Source organism: Syzygium oleosum, unplaced genomic scaffold, assembly GCF_021117445.2.
Source record: "Syzygium oleosum isolate NSW1041296 unplaced genomic scaffold, Sole_v2.1 Sole_v2.32, whole genome shotgun sequence".
Classification (NCBI taxonomy): domain Eukaryota; kingdom Viridiplantae; phylum Streptophyta; class Magnoliopsida; order Myrtales; family Myrtaceae; genus Syzygium; species Syzygium oleosum.
In genome coordinates, this window is record NW_026607516.1 from 2,370,330 (window position 1) to 2,397,671 (window position 27,342).

At 39.5% G+C, this 27,342-nt stretch overlaps 3 protein-coding genes across 8 annotated transcripts; all 3 read right to left on the bottom strand.

Annotated features, from left to right (window-relative positions):
* Positions 1–4: 4 nt before the first annotated feature.
* Positions 5–7,193, bottom strand: LOC115691770 (serine/threonine-protein kinase VIK-like). Of its 4 annotated transcripts, none has more exons than XM_056304418.1 (12): positions 6,618–7,193; positions 5,879–6,115; positions 5,138–5,212; positions 4,441–4,521; positions 4,242–4,336; positions 3,506–3,626; positions 3,353–3,432; positions 2,652–2,714; positions 1,878–1,990; positions 1,707–1,792; positions 1,385–1,503; positions 5–422 (listed from the first exon to the last, which is right to left on the bottom strand). In XM_056304418.1, the coding sequence occupies exons 1-12, from the start codon at positions 6,645–6,647 to the stop codon at positions 347–349; spliced, it is 1,176 nt and encodes a 391-aa protein (XP_056160393.1). In that variant the 5' UTR covers positions 6,648–7,193; the 3' UTR covers positions 5–346. The 4 variants fall into 4 exon arrangements, with proteins under 4 accessions (XP_056160393.1, XP_056160392.1, XP_030474359.1 ...); XM_056304417.1 differs by lacking the exon at positions 5–422 and adding an exon at positions 682–1,052 and having other exon boundaries at positions 6,596–7,193; XM_030618499.2 differs by lacking the exon at positions 5–422 and adding an exon at positions 682–1,052 and having other exon boundaries at positions 6,618–7,190.
* Positions 7,194–8,090: 897 nt separating this feature from the next.
* LOC115691768 (F-box/kelch-repeat protein SKIP4-like) lies at positions 8,091–10,973 on the bottom strand. 3 transcript variants are annotated; one of them, XM_030618496.2, is made up of 3 exons: positions 10,845–10,973; positions 9,520–10,238; positions 8,091–8,896 (listed from the first exon to the last, which is right to left on the bottom strand). In XM_030618496.2, the coding sequence occupies exons 2-3, from the start codon at positions 9,999–10,001 to the stop codon at positions 8,299–8,301; spliced, it is 1,080 nt and encodes a 359-aa protein (XP_030474356.2). In that variant the 5' UTR covers positions 10,002–10,238; positions 10,845–10,973; the 3' UTR covers positions 8,091–8,298. The 3 variants fall into 3 exon arrangements, with proteins under 3 accessions (XP_030474356.2, XP_056160641.1, XP_056160642.1); XM_056304666.1 differs by having other exon boundaries at positions 10,777–10,953; XM_056304667.1 differs by having other exon boundaries at positions 10,596–10,953.
* Positions 10,974–13,004: 2,031 nt separating this feature from the next.
* On the bottom strand, positions 13,005–20,051 carry LOC115691759 (acyl-CoA hydrolase 2). Its single transcript, XM_030618489.2, has 17 exons — positions 19,892–20,051; positions 19,533–19,625; positions 19,128–19,195; positions 18,970–19,042; positions 18,444–18,490; positions 18,228–18,353; positions 17,384–17,461; positions 16,553–16,640; positions 15,863–15,975; positions 15,244–15,306; positions 15,102–15,157; positions 14,637–14,741; positions 14,424–14,480; positions 13,969–14,070; positions 13,625–13,673; positions 13,488–13,556; positions 13,005–13,362 (listed from the first exon to the last, which is right to left on the bottom strand). The coding sequence occupies exons 1-17, from the start codon at positions 19,905–19,907 to the stop codon at positions 13,285–13,287; spliced, it is 1,281 nt and encodes a 426-aa protein (XP_030474349.1). The 5' UTR covers positions 19,908–20,051; the 3' UTR covers positions 13,005–13,284.
* Between the last annotated feature and the right edge of the window lie 7,291 nt (positions 20,052–27,342).

Genomic DNA, 27,342 nt, shown 5'->3' on the forward strand with positions numbered 1-27,342 from the left:
TTCAGCCTTCCTCAGCATTGCTTCGCTTTGTTCTCGCCTCCAGAATGCAACGTTGACCTTTGCATATATGCCCTTGTTTATACATGACTTCGCGTCTTTCTCCCAAGAAGCAAAGCCAACCCAGAGTAGCGTCCTGTCCATTTTGCAAGCCATGAGCATCATGCTCATGCTGTGGAGACCCTGTATGCAGCCACTCTGATCCGGTAGAGCAGAGGGACAAGATGGTGGTTGTAGCATTCCGGTCCATGTCATGGCCTCAACATTGCCGGGTTATAGTGAGGAATGTTGGTACATGCAAAAGGGACGGCAGTAACACGCCCCAAACTCACCTTGAGTGAAAGATAACTTATGAAATGATACACGAGGGGTTCTCTGTCTGAGTTTGACGCACTTGTTTTGGGTCAGATTGTTGTGTAAGGTACCTGGAACACTGAACACATGTTGCAAGCTGCTATACGAAATGACCTCATGGTAAACCAACTCTGATGGCAATAGCAATTATGCTTATAATCTAGATGAATAAAGCTGGAGGTACAAAGGCTAGTCTACACAGTCGATTTACAAAACGCAGCAGAACGCTTGGATGTAGTACATTTGTTGAAATAACCACTTGAATTTGCCGATGTCATTTCGCAAATCAACATTGAAAGGAAGCCAGTTTTTGTGAGTCTAGCTTTACTCTACAAAACCATGCTCAAGCAGTTTTTCATTATTCTTCCCCAATATATATAAAAACAAGATGATACACACACCCAAATATGACAGGAATATCATACAAGGTCGCAGAGAGAGGAAGTGTCATATAGGGTTGCCGAGCATGAGGTGTGCTCGTTCTTAAACATATCTCTCATTGAGAGCATTGAATGAAAGAAAGAGATGCATATTCTATATATGCTGCAGGCTGCGACTCGTGTCATAAGATAGCACAAGAACAGCAAACCCGCATTGTCTTGTCATATTGCATGTTCTCTTGGATTTTCTCTAGCTGTAAGATTATCTCTTCAAACGTAGGCCTGCAATCTGGATTCTTATGCCAACATTCTCGAAGAAGCCTAATGAAAGCAAGCATTTACACAAATTTGTTACTTAGAACAAGTATCCCGAACCATGGAAATCATTGATAGAAACAACTTGCATGAATGACATCCATGGGTTTCCAGTATCTAAGTAGAAAAATCTGGCCTGAAATGATTGCTGGGTCAAGATTTAGTGTTAAAACTTATATTCCTGGAGAGAAAAACCCAAAATAATGCACTATGAGCTCGTATCTTTTGAATGTGGAAGGATTTCTTTACAGTTCCCACAGTACATAACACATGCAGTATATCCTGTCTGGCTATATGCAGCTTTCTGTGAAGGAAATGGTTCAGAAGGAATGACTTACGCTCTAACTGATTCAGGGTGTATGTATGAAGAGAGCGGTGGACGGGAATCCTCGTATGCTCTTTTATCAGCGACTTGTTCTGGGGTTTGTGCCCTATGAGATGGTCCCCCGTAATACATCTGGAGACAATTTGGCTTCTCTTATGAGAAATGCAGTCATGATCAACGTGTCTTGATAAGCTGAATGAGCTTTTAAAATATCCAAGCAGTTGACGATTCATGCAAATAATGAAATTTAACTAAGGTCTGAAGTCTCTCAAGTGTAGAAGAGAATAGTCCTTCAACTAATCATGAGAAGAGGATACACCCACAGTCGTGTGTACCTCGTAGACGATCATGGCAAATGAAAAGACATCAACACTCTTCCCATATGATTCTCGACGATAAACTTCTGGGGCCATGTAACGATCTGGATCAACAGCGTATAGTTTATTTAGCTATACGGAAAGAAAAAATCAGTAACTAATCAAAAGTTGATGAACAGTCAATCTAACATGAGCCAGTGCAACCAGTCATTTTGTAACCCTCTGCATCTTTAGCCAGTGCAATCTTGCTCAAGCCAAAGTCTGTCACCTTAAGATGGCCGGATTCATCTTGCAACACATTCCTGCAAGAACTCCAAAAGTGAGAAAATCATTAGGTTTTTTCTGATTTGAATGCAAAAACTGCACCACTAGATGCCAAACATCTATCACCACCGCTGACAATGCCTCCTCTAGAAACTAAAAAGCAATAGGCTAATCATCCTAGCAGAAACTCACAAGATATTATTTACAGCGAGAGATGCCGAGCCTCTCTGTCTAGAATGAAACTAACCTACATCAATTGAGTTGATTGAAAAGCTAGTCTTGCAAACACGTGCTTTCCTCGCAGAATGTTCTCCCGTGTTCAAAACCATGTATAAACCTAATCAAATTTTAATATACACTGATACTAGAATTTGCTTCTGTTGGAATTATTCTGGTATGCACTGCCAACTATCAACAAGGTAACATTACTACTCCATGGATGAATTATGTCAATATGTCGGAAGAGCAGAGACCTCAGATTGACCAAAGATGACCTTCCTTCAAAACAAAAACCTCAGTGAACCATAGCTCTCTAGGCACAGAATGGTTGCAAGCACTATTCCTATGACTTTAAAAATGAGACGGACGTACTCGACCATTGCCACCCTCACCTATACACTGTGGCAACATATTTTGTAAGAGCCCCCCCTTCCCTGCTCAAGTTATATCACGAAAGAGAGTTTAATCAAAGTAAAATACCTCGGCGTCAAATCTCGGTGTATTATTGCGTGCGGTTTATGTTGATGGAGATAATTCATACCCCTGCATAAATCGCGAGGATTCGGCTGAACTTGAGTTGCATAATGTGTAGATTAGACCACTAACAGTTTTAGCCAAACAGTAATAGCTATACATGCTTTCATAGCATAAGCCATGGATTTCAAGCATGATTCCCCATATCAATTTTCAAATGTCACTGCAGTTCTTGTTGATTTCTGACGATGTATTTTTTATAATGCTACCAAAAAAATCACCTGGCTTTAACTTTATTTTCATTGGGAGGAACTATCTCTACCTGACCAAAATAAATTAAAAGAAAATGCTAAAATTGCAGCACAATTCAAGATCCTAAAGAAGACACTGAAAACAAATGGTGAAACTGTTGATTGGATCGAACACAAGCATAACCAGATCCAAATGCTCTAGTCCTGATAATCATCGAAGCAGCAATTGGGAAAGAAAGTAGTAATATAAGTATGTTAACAGTTGAAACTTTCACGAGGTAAAACCTATTGCAAAAAAAGAAAAATAATTATAATTTTACCATTGAAGGGCTACATAAATCAAAATGCTGAAAAAATTTATTGGCTGAAAGAAAAACTTGCTCCAGAATGACAGCTAAACTGGAGAAAGATCACTTCACCATCATCATTCAGGATAGAAGGATCGACAATATATACCTTGCAATATCCAAAGCATATGCAACTGCAGTCTGTGGATTAAGTCTTCCTCTCTTCCTCAGTGTATCAAACAAGCTTCCCTGAAGCAACACCAATGATGGGAAAATGAGACAACCAAACTACAGTTAACTCCATTAAAATGTGAAGACTCACATTGCGGAGATACTCAGTGAGAAAGATCAAACGATCAGATTGCTTTAAAACACCAAGGAACTGCACAATATTAGGGTGGCGCAGCTTCTGCCAAAGAGCCAGTTCCTTCATGAAGTCACTCCTGTGAGAATATAGTACATATACTGTATGATTTCCAGTTGCATCATACAAAAGCATCCAAGTTTCAAGATTCTGGCTTTTTGCTGACTACGGGATTCAAACAAACACAAATTGAGGTGCCTGCACTCCACCCCATCCCACCCCCCCCAACAAAAAAAAATAAAAAATAAAAAATAAAAAAACGACTGAGCCAGTGCGCAGTTGATAATTCATGTTTTAAGTTCTCAATCTGACTAATCATCAGGAAAGAAACACAAGTGTCACTTCATGTTTCAAAGCTGCACCAAGTTTCAAGTATACAAAATCTTAGATTCCTATAGTCTCATGGAGGTAAGGAAAATATTCCAAGTATTTATGTGCAACATCAAAGTTAAATTTTGTTAATATAACCCCACCATTCACAATTTAGTTAAGCATAAAGTTAAACAACTTATCAATTAATCTATTCTCCGTGGAGAATAGACCTATGTGGCTATCAAACATTACTATCGTATCCTAGATTTTCCAGATTCTATCATCAACTCTCAGTAATGGAAGATGGCAAATTTTTTTCTGGGAGAAAATTTTTTATGCACATTTTGAATGAAGATTTCACTTAACACATGCATAAACCAACCTAACTCTTGGATTTGAGGCAATGGAGGAACGTATTGTTTTTGCTGCAACTTCTGTACCACGCCATTTCACCATATATACTTCGCCAAACGCTCCCTGGTAACCAACAAAGTAAGGTCAATGCAAGGCATTACATAGATTACATAAAGTACCTTAGAAAACTCACAAAAGTTTGCCATAAACATCAATCAGTTTCTTACTTCTCCAATTAGAATAGCACTCTCCATGTCAACCTCATCAAAGTCGATCTCATAGCATGGATTTTGTGCATCACGTCCGACCTGTTCGAAGCATTAAGATGAAAGGAATACATTGTAAACTATCCAATCCACCCAAATTGTGGCTGTATTGCCAAATTTATGTGCGCTAGGTTACTGATGGGTGTAAAACCGTCTATGTAAAGCATCTGCAATGTCGAACAATAACTTGGCTGAAGTACGTTCATATTCAACAAATTGATCGGCCAGCAGATTCCTAAATTTTGACATACAATGGCAATCTAAGAACATCTCTAATCATTGAAGTCCCATTATGAAGCTTACTTTTGTACAGAAGATACACAAATTTTTTTGCTTGAGTTTGTCCTCTTGTAAATGGAATGCCTCGGTAGAGGCTTCATCCTGTGGCGAGGAAGATACCAGGTCCTAATCTTTACCAAGTTTAAATATTTGTAACGAATGGAAGTAGGAAAAGCATCATACGGAGAATCTCCAAAAGAAGAGTTATCAGGGAAAGAATTCTTCAGCCGTAAATGATGGAAGTCTTGAAATCTAAGTCAACAACTCATACGACCAGCCTAAATTAATGCCGACGGAAAAAAGGTGGACATTTTGCTTGGAAATAATGGAAAGTGTAGAAATGTCACATTATATACCACCACTCAGGAAAATAGCATACCGGATCTATTCCTCCCCGAGCCATCAGTATCTTACAAATGTCCTCGTGACCAAAGCTACGGGCATCTGATAATGGCTGCAAGCTTATTGACATCAGCGAAAGTTCTGCTAAGGAAAATAATTAATTGGAGAAGTAAATTCTCCCAAAAAGTACTATTGATTGCTCCAAACACTTCCTTAGAAAACCCAATTATAATGAGAAAAATGCATATTTATGGATGAGTATCACAAGAAAAAATGCTGAAAAGAATCATGCTTGTTTACGCGATAAAAGGCATTTGACATATTCCAGTCCTCTTTTTCTTTTTTCTTTTTTTGTCTGTCAGTCCTACTCATAGGACGGGAGAAAAATAACTCCTTTAAGAGATTGAGGAGCATCTTTCAGAAAATGTGAACAGGCTAAAATAATTGAAAGAGGTGAGAAGCATTCTAGATAGTTGCACAATAGTTGACATCCAACCATGCTATTCTTGAAGAGATTACAAAAGCCTGCTACATTTTCAAACCTAACTAAGAGCTTCATATGTAACTCATGATTTTTGTCACAATAAAAATCATCTCTCTCTCTCTCCCTCCCTCCCCCCATATCATGATTGACACATTTTGAGCATTCTAAAAGATTTAGTTAGCAAGTTAGCTTCTACTGCAGCTAAGTAACAGAAAATGCACTCTTCTCATCAACATGGTATGCGTGAATACCAAGGACTGGTTCAGATGCCAAACATAAGAAAGAAAAACTTACAGTTCGACCCCAACGGTCAATGGAGTTCACATCAGCTCCTTTCTCAAGAAGTAGCACAACCACCTCAGTGCAACCTTCGCATGATGCCAAATGGAGAGCTGTCCTCTTATCATAGTCAGCCAAATTTGGTTTCACACCCTTTTCCAGCTCCTGTAACACCCCTGCTTTGTCGTTTTTACTTGAGCAAGAGAGTAACCTGTATGGTCCTCCTCTGTCGATCGTGTGTCGCAGCATGCTCTGTGCAACAACACAAAAATTTCACAAAATCATCGATCGTACAAGCACCTTTCCAGCCAAAAGTTTCAGCATCCACCAACAAAACCAAAATTGGTCAATGGACAAGCAATGCGGAAGACCGTAGATTACTGAAACTTCATCCGCCAGATGAGCTATACTATAAGTGTGTGTTTTCAGGGGAAAAATAATCACTTGAACCCGAAGCCATATGACGGGCAACAAAACACGCACTGGCAGTAAAAGGATTAATATAAATTCACAGCTTGCAATGGAAACTGAATCTCTTCAAATAACCAACTTCGAAAGGAAAAAGAAAAAGACCCAGAAACTCATACAAACTGAGTTGTGAGATGCAACTGCACAACACACTCGTTTCCATTTTGGTAGATACTGGATAACGATTATTCGATTAAACCATCAGCGAAACCAATCACTAGTGACAAAGAACAGCAAGCTAGCAGAATTCAGCGGAAAAGTTACATTGGAAACGTAGACCCTGTACCTCCGGAGGCAACGATCGGGGGTCCCCCATCACCAACTTCTTCGCGAGTGACTCACAGAGCCACTGAGCCGCTTAAGGGGAAACACCCATGTCTTATCGACAGATCGTTCGATGCTCGGCGAAGCGCTCGATGCAGCGAAAAATGGAAGTCCAATACGAAACCAGGAGTGCAATAACCGACGCTGTGACGGTGAGCGAAATCGGCAGCAATCATCGCAGCGTGCAACAACTGGGTGGCGACCGACGTAATAATCCAAAAGGGTCTTCATCCTTTCCGCGGACACAACGAGGGCCCGCTTTATAAATTCCTTTTCCCCTCCCCCTCACGACAGCTCACCCTGTCTTCTTGTGGAGAGCATCGCGGTGGAGCCTCTGTGCTTCGAGGCGTCCGCCGAAGCGAAAAGGAGGGATTTTGAAGCCGACCCTCGGTGGGAAAACCGAGTGACGACGCGCCTCTGTTCGTTTCTCGGGAAAATCTGCAGAGGAGGGGGAGGGAAAAGTCGGGAGACGTCGCGGAGCCATCTCTTTCTCGAGCCCAACGTTAATGGCGGATCAAAGGGTAACGAGTTCGAGCGTGAGCTCGGTGAAAGAAGGGCGGGGCGGGGCCAACAACTCCGAGCAACCGCTTTTTGAATGTGAGCTGACGCGAGTCAAACTCGGACAAGGTGACTACGTTGGGTCTTCGACATGCGCCACCGCGTGTAATGAATCTAGGACATTTCTATATATGCTCTGGCGACATGATGTTTCGTGTAAATTCTTCATTCTGATGAGTCCTCGAACTTAGTTTTTCTTTCGCAAAATTGCTCCGTATATTCGAGTTTTGTAGCATATGATGTGTATATTCGAGTTTTGTAGCATATGACGTTTTATCCTTCGTAGTGCTCGATACGGCGATTAGTGATCGTTAGTGGAAAAAGAAAAGTAGCAGGTCAGCACAGGTGCATATCGCGTGTGCTTTTTGTAGGCATTTTCGTCCAAAAACTTCGGTTGCCACCTCCCACGGTAAGCCACTTCCCACGGTAAGCGTTACGAGCCATCTGAATCGAAATTCTCAGTTCATTCTGAACATATCAACTCCTCCAGGAGCTGCAAAGAGATGAAGGGCCTTCGGGCAAAACTTCATGCAATTATCATGTTGGCATCCCTCAATCGATAGCCGTTTCTAAGTGAATGAATAGACTACATTCATCATACACAAAAACGAAACACAGTGGGAACCAAACTCATCAAAAAACAATGAGACTGACACCGGAACCACTAAAAAAACGCAATTTCTCACACTATTTCCAAAATACGATTGCCTACATTCGCTTCATCATATTTTTTCGTAAATGAGATTTCGGGTCGGAATCTCTCTCCTGTGAGGTTGTTACTACAAGTCGACGATGTGAAATCTTGGAAATGTAGGATGGATAAGAACAGTGTTTTGCATGATTATGTCAAAAACCGCTATCCATACTAACGGGTACCTAGAAAAGAAATACAGTTATCTATTTCTCTATAGTATCAAAGAAATATAGAAGGAACAACCTTGTTCATATTTACAAAAGTGATGTATATTCACTTCTTCGGCATCCATTCTCAGAAAGAGCGCCCAACATATTTACTGGCCGCAAGTATCATAAAGAGGGGGCCTTCGGGTTCACAATTCAACAAGAATTTGATGAGCAAGGGCAACTCATAGTGCTAGAACTTTACAGCTAATTACATCATAATCAGAAGTCAACTTGGATATAGAAGATCCCACCATCATTCCTCCTGCGTTTTCACTCTGGTCCACATCGAACATCACTGTGCTAAGCCCCTTCCCTATGATAAATAATCTCTTGCCGATTGCCACAAGTCGACATGGAGGTTGAGTTAATAGCTGTGACAATCTCCTCACCACCACCCAATCCTTGCTTTCCTTCCGCCACTTCATCAGCCTGAGTCCTGAACTTTGATCCAACACATAAAGAGTCCCGTCTATGACGACCGCTGGACCCTTCCAGCCAGACGCAATGTCAGCATCCACATGTTGCCACGAGCCCCTCGATGGTTCGTACACGATGGCATAGACATGAGATGAAAGTGAAGAACCACCGCAGCGGATATATATTTGCCCATCCAATACCACAGAATCTTCTACTTCAGGAACGAGGTTAGGGTCCTCGTGAGAGATCCAACCATTTGTGCTGGGATCATAAGTGTCCCAAGAATTGGGACCGCTCAGATTTGTACCTATACCCCCAATCGCATAAATTTTCTCATCCAAAACTTCACAAGCAAAATAGCACCTGAAGAGCTTAACTGAGTCAGATAAGAAGTTATATAACCTTCAGTGCATGAGAAAAGAAAAAAGAGGCCTGTGGAAGCTCCATCTACACAAAAATTCCCATCAAACAATCAATTCACCAGTTTTTATTGTTCTTATATCCCCCAACTGGTAGAAGGCAAGAAGCACCACCGCCAATCAGGAGCATGAGGGTTCATTATCATTCCCTTGTGGGTGACAAACTGACCTTGTATCGGAGAGATCATAAGTTCTCCCCTACCGTGTAGAGTTTCAGAAATTATTTACTTACTACTTCCTCCTCTATTGTGTCTATCAAGTTCTATTGCTGCTATATTTACCCTAGCATTCTAATATGTGTCCTCATGAAGATGATCTGTCCTAACACGTGCCTAGAATCTTCCAAAACATCATTATCTGCAAAGTTTTGTACTTGTAGATGAATGGGGAGTAAAAGGACCAATCTTTCGTTGAGTAGATATTCAGATCTAAGCCCTACAAAGATTAAATTAAATGATAGGAAAAAAAACATGCACAGGAAATAACAAGACAAAAAGGGTGTTTCAATATGCAAAGGCTAGCATAGGGGCAATTTTATTCATACAGAACGTTAACATCACCAAGTACCTCGCAATCGACAACGAAGCAGTTTCATTCCAAGTGTTGGCAGAAGCATCATAGCAGTACACTTCATTAGTAGCGTCTTCAACCCAACCACAACCTCCCAAAAAGTAAATATTCTTCCCCAGCGTTTCAAACCCCATTCCTTTTCGCTTTGAAATTTGAGGTGGAATGCCTTGAATTTGCTTCCAACACCTTCGCGGGGAATTGGGCTCTAATACATAACAGAAGCTACGTTCATGTTTGTCTCTACACAAAGCATAGATCCATGCTTCGTCTAGATTATGCCTTCTCCTGTAAGAATACCACTCATCACTACAAACAATGTCTCTCCATTGCTTAGACACACATTTCAAGACTGTATGGAACTTCCGTGGAAGTCTTGCCAAGCAGGAAAGAGCGACATCATCAGGAAGCCCAGGTATCAGAGGCTTTTGAGCGAGTTCATTTCCAGCTGCCACTTCGGACATGCTTTGAATACATTCCATGGCGGTGCCTCAGCCAGGAAAAGTCAAATTTTGGCTGAAAAGGAAAAATTTAATCGTCCCCACACCTTCCCTTGCAACAAGCCCACAAAAATACCAGACTCCAAAATGAGAATTTACTATCTCTCTAAGCACAAGCAGGCCTCCACATACAATCAATAAGCACAGAAGCTTAGTTTCATCCGTGCAATTTGCCTACAGGTGGTATGCACTCAAGAGTAAAGCAATGTAGAAGGCGACCTGCAAATAAAGAACAAAACTGAGAGAAAAAGAAAGAACAGTTAAAGATATATCACAACTTAAGATACTCATCATTCTAACTTACTTCAGCACAAGAAATGACGCGACTTCATGATAAAGCATACGATTAGGGTGAGGGTAGAGTCCACCGTTTTGCTTCAATATAACACCCACTGCGCAAACTTCTAACATAAACGATCGATCAAGACCGACAACGACATCTCTTTGCTAGATCGGTGACCCTCAATCAACATTCAGCTCAGCATCACTCTCTCGAACACAGGGGGGAGTAACACACGAAAGAAGAACATACTCTGTAATTTCCACATCTTATGCACCCCCTAAACGTTGGATTACCTTCAATGCGGACGGATTCCAAGGAATGACAACGTTTTCCGGAACAGACAAACATGAAACGCGAACAAATCGACCCAGATCGCAAAGCAAACTAGATTCGCGGAACAAGAACCGAAATCAGGGTACGCGCCGGAGTCGCGACGACGGGACACGGGACCCATCTAGAAGCCAGAAACAGCACCTGACAACACTACGATTCGGAGAAACTAAGAAGCGGAATCGGTCGAATCGGAGAGGCGAAGCACGAACCTTGGGTTCTCCGATGATCGGAGAAGACGAGAGCGCTCCTGTCTTCCCTCCGATCTGCAGGAAAAGTGACGCAGCGAGAGCAAAATGGCAGGGGAGTGTTATGTACGTAAGAACTTGAGAAAAACAATCGCTTAGAAGAATAAAAATGTGAAGGGTTAATTATACAAACGGTCCCTTAACTTTTCAATTCGTTAAATATGATCCCTAAATTTTAGCTTAATATTCAATATCATTCATGAATTTCTAATTTATTCAATGTGATTCCTGAACTTTTCGTAAATATTCAATCTAGTTCCTAAACTATACGAAAATATCCAAATGTGATCCTTACTCTAATTTAAGTTCAAGGACACCATTTAATATTTTCATATAATTTGAAAATTAAATTGAATATGCACTAAAAGTTCTGAGACCACATTGAACAAATTTAAAATTGAGAAATAACATCATATTAGGTTAAAGTTTAAGGATCACGTTAAACAAATTAAAATTTCATGAATAACATTGCACATTGAGCTAAAATTAAGGGATCACATTGAACAAATTCAAAGTTTAGAGACGATATTACACATTTGGTTAAAGTTCAAGAATCATTTGTGTCATTTTTCCAATTGGAAACTTTCGTCTTTGGGTCGAGCTATTTCCATTTTCCATGCATTTTATGTCTAAATCCGCATATTCTTACTAAAAAGATATAACTACCTTAATCATCCTATGGAAATTTAAAGCGATGGACTCTAAATTTATACACTTTCTTTCATTTTAATTAGTGATGGACTCCAAATTTATTCACTTTCTTTCATTTTAATTTTTCTACTTCTATGTAGAGTCTAATTTATTTAATAAAGAATAATACGTGCTTTCTCTTCTTCTTTTTTTGAAAATTATTTCTACATAAATATTACGAATGCATATTGAAAGCATTACTTTTTTTTTGGCCTAATAACCTAAAAAATCTCAAACTTTCTCTCTTGTCCCAATTTTGCCTTTTGTCTCATAAAAAACCTCAAAGTTTTTGTCATGTCCCAATTCTATCCTAAACTTTTTTTGTTCCATAAAGAGTCCTCAATTTTAGGCCAAATCCCAATTCTATCCTAAACTTTTTTTGTTTCATAAAAAACCTCCAACTTTAGGTCTAATATCAATTCTACCCTAAACTTTTTTTTTGTCTCATAAAAAAAAATCCAAGCTTTAGGTCCGATTTTAATTTCACTTTAATTTTTTTGGTCTCATAAAAGATCATCAACTTTTAATTAAGTCTCAAATCTACTCTCCATTAACCTTTCGTCAAAATCGCCCTCAGTGATTTTGTACTCTTCGATCTCTTGTGCTTGGGAATGTTCCATTTCTTGCTGTCCGAGAGCTCACGCTTGGAACACTCGAGTAGCTTGTGCTTGAGAGTGTTCCATCTTTCGGTTGTCAACGAGAAATTTTGGACGCATGGTTAATGGGGGCAGATTTGCGACTTAAAGAAAAGTTTGTATTTTTTTATGAGACTATAAAAATTTTAGAGTAAAATTGGGATTTGACGGTAAAATTGGGACAAGAACTAAAGTAGGATGTTTTTCATATGACAAAAAAAGTTATGAAAGAATTGGAATATGACCTAAAATCCAGGGTTTTTTATAGGAAAAAAATAGTTTTTGATAAAATTGAGTCTGGACCTAAAGTTGAAAGTTTTTTATGAGACAAAATACAAATTTCGCACAAAACAAAAGTTGGAAGTTTTTTAGGGGATTAGGCCGTTTCTCCTGTTCTTCTTTTGGGATCTTATCGCTATAAGTATTAGCTTCCTCGAATAAAGATATTCCAAAAGACCTGGTCATCTTTCATGTTATCAAACAAATTTATGAATTAATTGTAAAGGAGAATCCAAAAAACTTTAAACATTTAATATTTAGAAACTTCTATTTTTGTTGTCTATATCACCGCCAAACTCTTTCAAATCGATTGTGTTTTGGAATAGTTGTCGATGCCGAGTCTGACGAACATAAGGCACGATATGACTGTTCCATGTATACCGTCAAATGTGTCTCAAATAGCTTACTTACACTACAAAATCCTATCAAGTCTATTCCCTTTTTCATAAGATTCGCTTCTGGCCAAATGCAAGTGTTAAATCACAAGCATATGAGCTTAGCCTTTGAGTTCGGTCGGACGTATTCGATGTCTAATTTAATCAAGACTTGGAACTAAGAAAAACTCAAGTGATGCCCGGAGGTTGGCAGCCTCCGACAGTTACTTCCGTTACAAGAAAAGGTTCACCACCCTTAATGCGGTTCGCAGGAAGGCCAAACCCATGGTTCTCGTGCATCATCTAGAATGCTATTTATGTCGACACTATGAAGAATGGCAACTGTGGAATAGAAAGCGAAATTTGAAACTCTATAGAACTAAACAAGAGGAATCGGGATTATTTATGCAATGCCTTGCTTGGACATCACAGCTTCGATGGAGCAAGTGAAGCCGATGGTTTAGCCTTCCTAATTAAGCCCTCTTGCACGAGGGTCACGAGTAGCTGCCATCAGGAATAATCAGAAACACTTTGTGAGTCCAGATAAAAGAAGAAAGACAACAGAAAATTACAATAAAAAGGTTAAGCAGAAAGTGGAGAGCGGCCAAAAGAACAATTTTGGTGATTACCTCCCCATTTCTACTAAACATTCGACCAGATACAAGGCCACGAGCACTGTGGGCGATGGGACTCAAAACCTGTAGATCACTATATCGATTAGCTTCTTCGCATGTCTAAACAAATCAAACCTTTCAAGTGATCTTACCTCAAATAAAATCCAGTCATCAGCTCTTAAATTTCGGTGGAACCACATCCTGAGAAAATGGAGCGGGAGGGGACAGTTAAAATGTATTCTCAGATTAGCTACAATTATTGTATGCTCAGGTTCACTTGAGAAATCAGCAACATATAACTTGGACGTAGACTTCGTAACAACCTTTAGCCCAGTTAATTCCATAATGATAAATATATAATAGTTTGATCGCATTCGTAATATAAGAGCCACGAGGATTTGGAGAGCAAATGCCCCACTCAGGAAATGGTGCGATCCTTGCAATAACCCAACATCATGAGACCCAACCGAAGATTAATAAAAAACATGATACTCACGCATGGTCGAGACTAACGGAATATGTCTTCAGACCCTTTCTACGGTGAGGATTCAAGCTAGTCCCCAAAAATATTAGATCTGAAGCGAATGCCACCACACATCTGCAAAAGATTGCAAAGAGATCATCTAGTATAAACCAGTGGTACATTGTTCTTCTGATGGAAAAAGACTCTAAAGTCCGATCCACAACTAACACATTTAATGATCCATCTGGTCATTGTCGTAATAACATGTATTACGCAATAATATGGACAGACACAAAATTGACTTTAAGAAGATAACAAGCATTTCTTGAGGCAGTTGAAACCGAAACTAAAAAGCGGTTTTGAACAGGGGCAACAGACAATCAGATACCCTCTGAATCAAAACAGGATAGAAGTCACACTAATCTGTCCCCCTGATTAGTATTTGTACCCCCATGACATGCAATTGTGCATCTTAAGAAAGTACCTACCTATGCAGGGCCTGGTCGTCTGAGAGCTTCCCTTTTGCTTTGAACCAATACCTCAAACTGTCACATGATCAGATCAGATGTAATTCAGATGTGACACGAGACATTGTGCATACAAATGAACTGCCACATTTTTATGCAAAATGGAACACATATCACAGCCTCACCACCTGTTGTACAAACAAACTGTGTATCCAACTATAAGTTATGGCTGACCTGGGAGGGGTTTCGGTCTGATTGGTGGCGTTGCTAGGCTCACAAAATCGTATCTCTATAGGCCATGGAATAAACTTTGTCGTGGCCACTTTGTTTCGGTAACCCCTGAAACATTGCCAACATTCACATGATATCAACATACAAGCAAAAAGGCGTGTGATTGTCTTCGAGATAAATATGCAAGTGGTACCATCAAGACAACTGGTAATAAATATCAAGGGGAATCAGTCAAGAACATATCTGGAGACTAATATGAGGGAAGTTTGCTGGACTCTCTTTTGACAACGATAACATAGAGAATGAAAATTATCATTTTATTTTTGAATATAGTAAAGGATGTGCACAAATGCACCTGTGCAGATATGCTGGAAAGATAATGGCCAAAAACAAACGAATGGGAACAGAAAGACAAACGATACATTGTATGCATCAGATAATAATTGTTATTACAGTACATAACCTTACCTGGGTAGACGAGGATCAATAAGACGCCTTTCTCGTAGATCTTCCAATGATAGAAGCTGCAACAAGCATGGGTTCGAAAATCAAATAAGCAATCACATGGAGAATGCAAAAAAATGCAGTAAGCCGTGTTTGATTCACTTACCGTCTCTGGAGCGGGAACTGATGGCATCATTACGACCTGATGTTCAAATCCTTCTTCTTCAGCCTGTAGAATTGTTTACACAGAGTCAAAAGCATCACATGATGCTGAGAGCATCTTTCTATTGTTCGTAGATAATAGACAGGATTATCATCAATCAATTGATGCTTGAATTATGGCTAAACTTTCATGAAAGGACGACTATTATACCATTTGATACTTGCTAAAACTTTAAAGGATGGCCGCAGATCCACCTGAAAACTCCAAATGGACTTTCGTTTTGTTTTTTTACATTTTTAAATCCTACACGCTTGTATCTCCTAGGGTTTAATACTTGTTACCTCAGTTCACTTATGTAATTCAGAAGCAACTTCAATAAGCACAATGGGGATATCCTCAGAACAACAGACATGATGAAAACCCATGCAAGGGTCCCACAACATCCTTATAAGATAATGATTTTCAGCAGTTTCTCACCGTTGACTTCTTAGATAAGTTAACTCAATAACATATCATAACACTTAAAATACAGAAATTTACTTCTTGAAAAGTTTAATGTTCTAGAAATGGCACAAAACAGAGACTAAAACACTATAGCCAATCCAACAGATAACAGCAGTACCTGAAATGAAGCAACCAACGTGAAGATGACTGTTCCTTTTTGAATTGCATCTACTTTGCGGGTTGCAAAATTTTTACCATCGCGTAGTCGGTGAACTTCGTATATAATTGGCACTGCAATGACGCATTAATGTGCATGATGCAAAAGCAACTCAGAACAAATTTTCAGAAAAGAGTAGACAATGCTTATTCTCTGATTTCCTTAAATTCCAAACTGCTGTTGCACTGCACACAAGTAGAAATAGAACTGGCACCGCAATCATACATTAATGTGCATGAGGCAAAAGTGACTCAGAACAAATCTCCAGAAAAGAGCAGACAATGCTTATTCTCTAATTTCCAAAATATTGTTGCACCGTGGACAAGCGGAAATAGAACTGCAGTGAGAGTGTAAAATGGAACCCAAAACAATTTTTTCATTCTAACCAGTCAACTCTATGAAAACAAAAATTGCAACAATGGGTGGTCTAAGACTAAGACAAGGTCCATGGAGATTTGTTAGTAGCTGACAGTTATGGGACCAGATGTACCATAACACCGTAAATACCGCTGCAAGATTTTTAGAAAGAAATGCAAAAAGTGAATAAAAACTTTGTGCGCATAGATGTTCGATGAAAAGTAGAAAGGACAGGAAACAGCCGACGAGCATACTACACTACTAGGTACTGAAAAATGTACAATGAATACTTACTAATAAGGTCCCCAACCAGAAGAAAATAAACATGCAAACTGTGAATAACCTTAAGACAGTCAACAGTTTTTGATGCTGCAGCTGCAGCCTGCATTATCAAGTACTCATACTGATTAGGATCAGTATAGCTGCCTTCAAATAAACATAAAATATGCTACCACAGTCAGATTCAAAGTGAGATGAAGAGATCAATCTACATGATGCAGCACTAAAATTTAGTCAAGATCATAAATTGATTTATGTCGAGCAAACTATTTCTAGATCTAACACTATTAGTCATGGGATGCGAATCTACAACAACCTTGCTGAGACACACTACAAGACTGATCAGACAAGACATATATCATCTTCTGTCAACTATTTATTAATGAAGATGGACGAAGGATTTCAGAAGTTCCAATGTCCTTCTGGAGGGAAGAAATTGCTGCAGAAGACTTGACATTAAGTACTAAACGAAAGCTATAAAAGAGAAAGGAAAGAATAAATTGTGAGTCAGAATGAAAATAACTGCCACTCAATCAACAGAGAAACTCAATGGATTTGGAAGTTTGTAACATCTGGAATTGCACAGACAGGAAATCAATGGTCTAACAGATTAAGCATACTGCATATTGCAATCAAGTAAAAATTGGTAAATGTCGATGTAATGCACATGAATCAATGATCATAGACAGTAAACTTCCACAAGCTAGAAAGGATATCTTTCATTTAGGAATAGAACATTAATCCATCAATTGCCACGTGCCGTTTCATCATGATAGGAAAACACCAACATCAGCATCTACCACTCATTCGATACTTTAGAAAGAGGGGTTAAATGGTTAATTATGCCTGTGCAACCAACTGCCCGCCAAAGACTTTCCCAAATCTCGGAGCCTCCGGCAAAGTGATCCCTTGAAATATGTTAACCTTCAAAACAAAGATGAAATGACAACTTATTCACGGATAAAGACCAGCTGTCTGCTGTCACACTTTTAATCTTAGCATGTGTTGTAAAACTGTAAACAGTAGTTAGAGACCTCTAATATGAAAATATGGGCATGCAATAATGCACATGCAAATATGTTCACGGGAGCTAAGAAATTTTCTTTTCTTAACATCCTCAAGGGACACGAAGCATATCAAGTAGTGCATTAAATCCCGTCGCATAAGACTGTGTAAGCAATGGACAATGAGACAGATCATTTGGTATCGTCATTGACAGTAAAAAGGAATTATATCACTAGATTCAACTTAAAGGACCATAGGACAGCAAGAAGCATAAAAAAATGGGAAAGAACTAAAAAATGCAGTAGCTATAGATAATTCCAAAAGAGGATAACTCTTGATATAACTGGTTGCTGAGGCCATATATCATTAGGCCATCTAATCTTTGACCAGATTTTCTTAAGTTACAGTTCTTTGAAAACACTCATAGTCATGTGGCACCATTAAGCAGCTACTGTGTAATAGTCATGTAGCAGTTATTAGCCATGATAATGATTCCAGTGAAGAAGTACTGAACAATGTGATCTAAACAAGTTCAATTTAAATATGCCCATGCCATCATGGACGAGTGGGCCATTCAAGCGTGAACTGTTACCAGCCAAGCGTGAGAGGATATCCATGATTAATTTAGCACAAAAATGAGGTTTAAAAATGAAAAGCGACCTTTACACAACAATTTGAAACATACTTCTATGGGTTCCAGGTGTAGAATACGCTCAACAAGACAGCACGTTTCATTTGTTTCATCTGATCTCCATATTGACTTAGGCTGTAGCAAATGGCAGTGCTCATGCGGTAGCACTAAGCAGGTAAGCTGTCGATCAAAATTAAAGCGCCGTTGTTATAAACTATAGCAGCCAGAGTAGAGCTAGAAGAGAAATGCAAAGACGAAACAAGCAGTCACCTTTGACAAAGCAATTATATCAGCAGCGTGAACCGATGTTGCTGTACCTGAAATGATTAAATTAAAGACAGTCATTAACGCAATTAAAATAGACTCTTCAGGAAGCCAAAGCAGGCTTTCTAAAGCTAGTGTTGACAAATAACAGGGACATATATATTAGATGGATTTAAACCCACATTACACCATATCCCTGCTATCTTAGTCTGAAAAAACATTACTCTTGTGTCCCTATCCAATCAAGTAAATATAGATGCAGAGATGAAGACACACACACACAAACACACATCAAATAAACTTGAAAATTCAAGAGTGAAAAAAAAGATGTCACTGTCTAGAACAAAATCTAAAATTAGCGAAGTTGTAGATTACTTCAGCCATAGTCCTCAAAGAAATGATCAAACACTAGGCTATCAGTTACATTAACGGACACATCGCAATTACAGTGATGCAGATTAGAATTGAAAACACACCACAACAAGCAATCACAATCCCAGATACACACGAGAGAAGAAACTTGGTATCTCACCATGGCCAAAATAATCATATTTAGTCAAGCGGAAATCAGGGTCCTCCGAGTCAACCGGTCCAGAGACTTCAGCCTGTCATGTTAGCACAGAGTAAGCGGCACATTCAATCTCCACAACATATTCATAGGACCGACACAAGCGGTACAAACAAATTCACCTCGCCCTCCCAGATGAAGTACACTCCTTCACCAGCATCTCCTTCGTGAACAACATAGGCTCCTTTATCTGCACGTCCACAGATCAGCAAGCACTCGTAAAACACCGGCATAAGTAAAAACACCCTCTTCTTGAACCATTACATTCATCAGCACAGGCAAAATAATAATAAAAAAAAAAATTAAACAGAAACCCAAGTAGGATAAATCACTCAACATCACATAATTCGATCAAACGATCACGACTCGCCGTTCGCCGCGTCTCCGACTCTTACTTCAGCTACTCCACATCACTAACCGCAAACGCCAATCGCGATTCACCCCGCACGTCGCCGAAATTAAACAAAGAATTGCACGCCCAACAGCCCCACCCAGAAGTAACGCGAGCGAGAGGAAAAAACGTTTACCATAGTGCTTGAACGTCACGGCGTCGGCGATCTTCCGGAGGGACGCGGTCGGCAGCTTCTGCAGCAAGGGGACGCAGCCCAAGAATTCGACCACTGCGACAAAGACGAACACAAGGAAGTCAACAATCGCACGCGCAAGAAACTCACAGAACCCAAGAATCACAAGCGGCGTCTTCTCCAATTCAATCAGGCAATGACCAACTCTCTCTCTCTCTCTCTCTCTCCCTCTCATTCATTTCCATCTTCCTCGCTCCAGCTTGCGAGCTACGAGCTACGAAACGAACGCGGGAGAGGGAAAACAAGCAGAGATCGAGGGCGGAACGAAGGGGTTTGCCACTACGGGATGGGGGACGAATCACCTGGCTGGGAATCCATGCGCGAGTGGGCGAATCGCAGCTGCAATGATGATGCCGAGATCGCTTCGCTTTTTCGCTCCGGGGAGCAGTTCTCGACAGTGGCAAATTCAACATGAAAATGCAGCGGAGGGGACCGGTGAGGACAGAAAAGACGAGGTTGATAACGATCAGGCGTCGCGCGGAGCACGACCTTACGTTGTGACTCCCGTTCCACGTGAATCACATGTAATTTGATTTGTGGGTGGGTTAGTGTTTGTTTAATTGGGTATAGTAAAGTATAGTGCTTGTAGTTCATTCAGCAAACCTTCCGGAAATTGGAAATAACAGGGGATAATGACGTAAATAGTCCATGAACTTTAATTCAATGTGTAATGTGGTCCATAAACTTTTAATTTGTTCGATATGGTCCCAGGATTTTAGCCCGATGCAAATGTGATCATTGAACTTTTAATTTATTCGATGTGGTCTCTGAACTTTCGCCCGATGCAAATGTGGCACCTGAACTTTTAATTTGCTTAATGTAATTCCTGAATTTTTGATAAATGCTCAAACTAGTTCTTGGGCTATACAAAAATGTTCGCTATTGTCCATGAACTTAAATTAATGAAATGATGATATTGAACATCTTCATATAGTGTGGGGGCTAGTTTAAACATGTATCAAAAGTTTAAAGACAATATTAACCAAATTAAAAGTTAATGGACCACGTTGCGTATTGGGCTAGGTTTGAGGTTCTTTATGGACCACATTGCATATTTGATCAAAGTTCATAAACCATTTGGGTCATTTTCCCAAATAACAATTCATCAGAAACCAAAATATTTACTTTTTTATTAGTTTTATTTTCTACTCTTGAGATCTCGTTTTGAATATATCTTGGACCGTTTAAAGTTAAACAATCCATTTACAAGAAAGTAAAAAATGAAAATAATTTTGTCTAAAATTCATATGATTCGAGAATTTCACTTATGAAGAACGGATAAATGGGGAGCTTTAATATATCTCTAAAATTTAAATTTAATTAAGGAGATATAATCACAAGCTTCAAATTAGCCTATGCAAAGATAGAGTGAAAAGATCATCTAAAGAATATGACACTGAAAAATAACACATACTAAGGTTCCGTTTGTTTCGCGAAAAAATAAATGATTTTGGAAAATATTTTTTTGAAAATAATTATTTATATCTCTTACAAAATAAATGAAATTAAAATATTTTCACCATTCACAAAAATGTTTAGACATAATTGTTGATAATAATAAAAAAATTTCATCGACTAAATATTTCAAACGATATAAATAATTTTAAAAAAAATAAAATCATTTTTTTGCGAAACATACAAACCTAAAAGTGAAAATATCATTGGGTTTGTGGAGAAGCCGACGAACAGTATTCGAACTCCTCCTTCACACGTAAATGTGTAAAAGGCCGGCTGCTAGGAGGGAAGCATCCCATAAAGTAAACGTTGACCACACGATCATCCAGCACCAAACACAAGTGGACCACCCTCGTAGCAGATAAGTTCCGCGACTCTGATTTAGGCTCCGATTGTTCGGTGAAGGAATAAATATTTTTAAAAATACGTTTCTTAAAAAAATTACTTATATTACTCAAAATAATAAGTCATGAAAAATGTTTCATTATCGATAATAATTTACATTTCGCTCGGTTTTTTTTTTTTCTGTGAGTGATACGAGTGATCGTTTTTGAGAATTTTTTTTAAATAGTTCAATTTTTGCTAAACAAACAGTGCTTCAACCAAACCTATTAATTGTGTAGGTTACATCCATGGAGCAATTTGTTTTTAGACCAACCTATTGATGTTTGGCCGTAAGCCTAGTTAGGTTGGGTGAACAGCATCTAATGAACCCACCATTTGACTTTAAGTCTGTTTAGTAACGTTTTTGTTTCTAGAAACAATTTCTGTTCAGAAATAGTTTTTGTATTTATATTCCCTAGACGAGTTTCTAAGCAAAAAAACGCGTTTAGTGACTATACAAAATTTCTATTCCCAAAGTAGAAAAAGAACAAAAATGTATTTAGTAAGACACTAAACATTTCTACTAGGGGTGAGCATGGTCCGGGTGGGCGATTCCCACCCCGGAACCATGGACCGCCCGCTAAGGACCGGTTCCTAAAAATTGGAACTGAGAATCGCCTGTCGATTCCATGGACCCACCCGAGAACCAGACCGCCGGTCCGGTCCGGTTCCCGGGTAAGTCCATGGAACTAGTCCCACTAAGTTTTCTTGGATAAATCAAACAATGGACTGGTCTAATTCTTGCCCGTTGGAGGGTTGTGTTCACCACATGCTATTTTGACTTACCTTAATGCACATGTACGATGTATCTTCAGTGTACACAGAACACCCCTACTTTGGCATTTGATTTCACTAGTCTGATGAAGAAGTCATGCACTTCCATCTAAAATGGTTTGATGCAGAACTGCCCTCTACAACTTTCGAAACTTCTACACAACCTGCTCAAGCCTCAAGAGTCAAGATGCTCTCATTTAAGCTAACAAATTGAATGAGCCTAAAACCCTCAGAAACAATGACAACAAGATTTCCCACAAAGTTCAATTACACATCACAATAAGATTCATCACAAAGTTCATAACTTCACAAGCTTCACATCAAATACATCCGTAGCCTATATTATTTATCACTCGTGGGAGTTTGCCACAAGTTCACAATAGTCAGCAAGTAAGCAAAACAACAACTCTCATATTTTCTTCTTTCTTTTTTATTTTATTTGGTCAAATTTTTTAATTAAAAATTAAAATATATATTATTATTATATTACCGGTCCGGTTTGGGTGGGTGGATGGGCGGTTCCACACCGGGAACCTGACCGGTTCCCTTGGGAACCACCAGTTCCGATCCGATTCCAGGCTGTCCCGGGCGGATCTCGGTTCTTTTGCACACCCTTAATTTCTACTCCCAATTTTTTCATTTAATTATAAAATTGTCGGTGGAGACTTAACAATTCATATTTGTATAAAATTGGACTAGAAATAGAATAAGAATATATTATGATATAGAATTGGATGACCTTAATACAATCATAAAGAAAATTACTCCTTATAGACAAAGCAAATACTAGGTGGTGATCGAGGAAATTGCAATTTAGGGGACTTAACAATTTATGTTTGGATAAAATTAGAAATAGAATAATAATATATAATGATATATAATTGAATGACCTTAATACAATCATAAAGAAAATTACTCTTTATAGACAAATCAAATATTGAGTGGTGGTAAATGAAATTGCAGTTTAGGGTGTAGGGATTTTAGGATTTGGGATTGGGGGCTAGGGTTTTAGGATTTCGATTTTAAGGTTTAGGGTTTGGGGTTTCGAGTTTTGGGTTCGGGTTTAGGGTTTGGAGTTTAGTACTTTAGGGTTCTAGGGATTCGGGTTTTGGATATTGGGGTTTAGGGTATAGGGTTTACAGTTTAGGGTTTGGCCTTTATGGTTTATGGTTTGGGGTTTTGCGATTTAACATTTTAGGATTTAGGGTTTGAAATTACGATTTTAGGATTTATGTTTTAGAGTTTCGGATTTGGAATTTTGGGATTTAGGGTTTATTGTTTCGGGTTTTAGGTTTGGGATTTTAGGGTTTGGGTTTAGGATTTGGGGTTTAGAAGGATTAGGATTTGGGTTTAGGGATTTGAGCATTAGGGTTTGGGGTTTTAGAGTTTAGGGTTTCGGGTTTTTCATTTTAGCGTTATGGGTTTTAGGTTTTGGGGTTTAGGGTTTGAGGGTTAAGGTTTAGGATTTTGGGGTTTAAAGTTTAAGGGTTAAGGTTTAGGGTTTTAGGGTTTAGTATAAGAATATCTTGTGAAAGAGGGAAGATCTTGTTTCTCTATTGTTTCTTTTTTTGTTCCAAAAACAGTAAAGTAGATTTTTTTTTACTTCTTTTTCAAATCTATTCCTTGATCATTTTTCTATTTCGGGGAACAAAAAAACTAACTGATATTACTAAACGTATTTCTGTTCTTTTTCTGTTCCGGAGAACAAAAAAACAGAAAAATAGAAAAACAGAAATGTTACTAAGCAGACCCTTTATCTCTCGATCGAGGTACTAGGGTTCGTTTCTTTTTTTTTTTCTTCCCTTTTTTGGGTCCATTAGAATTGGCTGGATAAATGGGCCTAAAGATGGTTGGGCCCAAGTAGGAAAAACTACCTTATAATCTGGTCACCTAATCGTTTTCGATGGGTAAAGAGATAGAGGAGAAAGGGCGGGCTATGACAGCACAATATTACCATAAAATTCTCGCACTCATACATAAACTATGAATGCATCGAAGCCATGGTTACTTAGAAATCAATATCGCTCGAGACGTTAAGGTGCTAAGTTGGCAAATTCCATTCTATAGCTTCCTTGAGCGCTTGTCACATGGCGAGCCGATTATTGCAAACTCGTTAGAGATTGTTAGCATATTGTAACTCTCTCTATGAGGGTCGATTCGAGGCTAGTTTACAGGAGAATCGCCGATTCCAAAAATTGGGAACTGTCCTTGATTGGTTCAATTCCTGCTTTTATAACTCAAATCGGCAGGTTCTACTCAATAACCTAGAGCCTATAACGCGCAAAGCCGATTCCGGGGTAGAACCTAGAACTTGACAAGTTGATTTCAAATTAGAACCTAGATTGTATTTAACGAATGAAACAAAATAAATAAAAAGTCCCGGCTAGCTCTCGAGTTGACCCTGTAACCTACCGGTTTAGTTCCAAGCGTGTTCCGGGGTCAAAATGTCAGTTCCTAATTCCAAAAATTGATAATCCACTTTGATAAGGTAAGTTCGAGATTTCAAGTCTGGAGCCTACTTGCCCTAAAACCGATCACTCTTACTCCCTAAGGGTGTGTTTAGAAATCACTTTCCCTACTCTTTCGAGCAAATGTAAGTATGGTTCGGCAAATTTTTTGAAGAGTTTTGGGAAGGTGCAATTGCATCTCCAAAGGTCTCTAAAAGCCTTTAAGTTAAGGCAAGTCCCAAAGTATTCTAAGCTTTGAGCATTGTTAGAATGCTAATATTTTTTTTTCTTTCAACTTTGTCCTCTCTAAACTTCCATACTTCAGGAAATGTTCTCACCTTGCACGACATTGCCGGCGAGACCAGATCTAGCGCTGACAGCCTAGCCTGAGATGGTGTGACCCTAGATGACACAGCGTCGGGTTGCACACCCGGGGTGATGGGACGACGACCTCAAGTGAGGGTTGTCGGCCAAAATGTCCTTTACAAAATGCAATATTTCTAAATTTCTTTAATTTTTCCAAAGACTTTTACCTGGGGGAAGAACAGCAAAAGTGTCAAAACTTGTGTACGGCGCTCACTTTAGTGTCAAAAGTTTCTTTTGAATCAATTCAATGCCAAATTTTTTTTAAAACGATCATTTCAGTGCCAACTCTGATCAATTTGGCCAGAAATCCGACGTGGACTTTTTTTATTAGTTTCTTAAGCCGATGTGGCTCGCCGGAGAGTCCAATCAGCATCTAATCCCTAAAACGACGCTGTTTAGTACTCTTTCCCCTAAATAAGAACCCTAAATCCCCAAATTGAAAAAGAATCCCCCAATTTGCAACCCTAACCGGCTATTGAACACTCAATTAAAACCCTATTTAGATTACCCCCAAAGTTACAGGCCCAATCTTGCAAATGGAAAGCAGCAGCTTCGGCAACGACTCAAATCCATTTCAACGAAGCGAACAAGAGATCCAATGTTACTGTTTTTGCAAGTTACCGAGTCCAATAAGAACATCTTGGACTTGGTTGAATCCCGAAAGAAGATTTAATGGTTGCGCCAAGTATAGAGAAGGCTCGAAGTGCAAATATTTCAAATGAGTTGATGCGAAATTCTCCGGTCGAGCGACAAAGGTGATATCGGAGCTACTTGAAGGACACCGTCAACCTCCACATACATTAATGGATGAATTGGAAGATATGGACTCAATGCAAGCTGAAATGAAGGCTTTACCATCTTTGGCCAACTATTTGAAGAAAGAAGTTTTAAGGATGAAAATTGAAATGAAATATTATCGAGCACTGATTGTATTGTTATTTTGTTGTGTAGCCTATTTTATGGTCAAATGTAAAAGTGAGTGATGAGAAGAAGTTTCTCAGTCTACCATAGTTGAAGATGAGTGGAATATGTACTTGTATTGGGTAATTTGTAAGTATAGTTGTATTAGCCTATTTTTGTATGGAATAAAAGTTTGCTGCAATCTATGGTGGAAATGGAAGGTTGAAATTCATTGATTGTGAGCATTTAGTTGTATATTCTCAATTCTTATTTGCTTAGTTTTGCTTGAGATGTTTGGATTGCTGCAATGGTTTGCTGGTATTGCTGGTAATTGTTTGCTATAGTGTTTGCTGGTAATTGGATGTTGGTTTACTGCAATTATTGCTGCAAATGCTTGTCAAATGAAGGAGTGGTACCAAGTTCACAAGTCATTATTTCAGTGTCATATGTTGTAAATAGCGATCATTTGAGTGCTAAGTTTTGCTGAAAGTGATCACTTAAGTGACAAACGTAGTGAAAAGTGATCACTTAAGTGCCAGTTGTTGTTAAAAAGTGACTATTTAAGTGCTAGTTGTTGATATATTCATTTCACTGGTACTGCACCAGCAACAAGCACATAGCCGGTGTGCTTGCTTGCACCAGCTATGTGTTGGTATAGAGTGCATCTTGTGCTTGCGCCAATACATAGCTGGTGCAAGCATAAGATGCCTATGAGCTGCATACACCAACACATAGCAGGTGGACTAGCGTACCAGCAGCTTGCACCTCGCACCAACACATATAACTACTGGTGCAAGCCGTGCACTAGTGACCAAGTACCACCGTCACCAAGTTTTGCATCAGTAACACCTTCACTAAGCTCTGCACCAGCACAACCACCAGTACCATCACCAAACCCTACATCAGCTAAGCACCCTAAACACCTTCACCAAGCCCTGTACCAGCCAAGCACCACCACCATCAGTGCGCCGCCAGCACCACCAGTGCACCACCTGCACCACCACTACACCAACACAACCACACCGCCGCCGCCGCCGCCACCTACACTAGTCAAGCCATACTACCACCACTGCAGCACCACTTACACAAGCCAAGCAACACCACCGCACCACCACCACCACTGCACCACTACCACCTATACCGGCCAAGCAATACCATCACCACCACTGCACCACCACCACCAGCACCACCACTGCGCCACCACCTATACCAGCCAAGCAACACCACTACCACTGCAGCACCACCACCACCATCGCTGCACCACCACAACCACAGCACCACCACCATCACTGCACCACCACCACCACCAATGCAACAACACCATCTCCAGTGCACCACCACCATTCAAGCACCACCACCACTACTGCACCAGCCAAGCACAACTAGCACAACCAATAACAAAATATTGAAATTTCAAAAGCATAGAC